Source organism: Geospiza fortis, unplaced genomic scaffold (genome assembly GCF_000277835.1).
Source record: "Geospiza fortis unplaced genomic scaffold, GeoFor_1.0 scaffold117, whole genome shotgun sequence".
Classification (NCBI taxonomy): domain Eukaryota; kingdom Metazoa; phylum Chordata; class Aves; order Passeriformes; family Thraupidae; genus Geospiza; species Geospiza fortis.
In genome coordinates this window covers 633,999-635,065 of record NW_005054500.1, presented here as the reverse complement: position 1 = coordinate 635,065, position 1,067 = coordinate 633,999, and the positions used below count along the sequence as shown (strand labels likewise).

Genomic DNA, 1,067 nt, shown 5'->3' with positions numbered 1-1,067 from the left:
GAGGAATATTTGCAAAATGGTGGTTGCTTCTTCATTTCTGTAAGCTCAGCATGTGCTGTGTGAGCCAGGTTCAGGTTGGATGGACAGTGCTCCAGTGGGTGGGCTCTGGACAATTCCTGCTCAGCAGAGCCCATAAAACAATAGTGGATCAGAACTAATCATGGGATTGTGTTTTGATTTATCTTCTGGGAACAGAAGTGGAATTTGGAGGGGAGGAAATGGGGCGGGAGAAAGGAGTAGCACGTATGTAGGAAACCTTTAACAAAAGGTACAAGGCAGCCAAGGAAACAAAACCCTTCAAGTGTCCTGAACATACTTGAGCTCATCACTTCCATCTCCGCTGAGACTGACCTTGTTGCATTTGGTTCTGGAATTCCCACTGAATTCCCAGCAGAACCAGGACTTCTGCTTTAGGAAGTTCAGCATGAAATTCTCCCTGCTACCACAGCCCAGAGAGAAATCCAGGCAGGATTTTGGTGATGTGGTTTAGCTCGTGTTTCTTAGAATGGGAAAAAGATGATGTGTGCATTTCCTGGGTTATTGACAGCCCTAGTTTGGGTTCTACTGCAAAGGGAACCCAGTGTTGATTACTGGAGGCATTAACATTTCTGTATTTACCATACAGTTATCTCCTCAGCAGCAGTCAGAAATTCAAAGGAAAGCCTGGATGGGTGATCCATACTCTACCTGTCTCTCGGAAAGTCTTAGGTTTGCAGCAAGTTCAGACTTCCTCCTGATTGTAATGTATCTGTTGTAATGAAACTCCTTCTCTAATTCTAATCTCTGATGATCTGTGTAAACCACTCGGTACTTCTCTCTCGTTCTTGTTTTACCTGTTTTGAAAGAAGAACAAATTGCTTCAAGCTAGAATTTTTTTCACTTTAGCACCACAAAATATCTTGCTTTACATTTGAAAATATCTGGGGGGATTTTAGGCCTGTTTCTCTATGCACTTACCCAGAGTAACTCCCTTGACTTGGTCTTGATTTACAACACAAGAGGTTCATACCATCAGATACTAGGTTGGCTCCTTAGTAAATAGATAATAAACTGCTTCTCGTGTTCTT

General features: G+C 42.6%; 1 protein-coding gene across 1 annotated transcript in view; it reads right to left on the bottom strand.

The window, feature by feature from the left end:
* The window catches only part of LOC102034365 (homeobox protein CDX-1-like), a 13,617-nt gene that overhangs the window by 2,728 nt on the left and 9,822 nt on the right, over nucleotides 1-1,067 (bottom strand). The window contains exon 2 of the mRNA XM_005428730.1: nucleotides 688-833. Coding sequence (XP_005428787.1) covers nucleotides 688-833 — 146 coding nt within the window. The remainder of the gene's footprint in view (nucleotides 1-687; nucleotides 834-1,067) is intronic.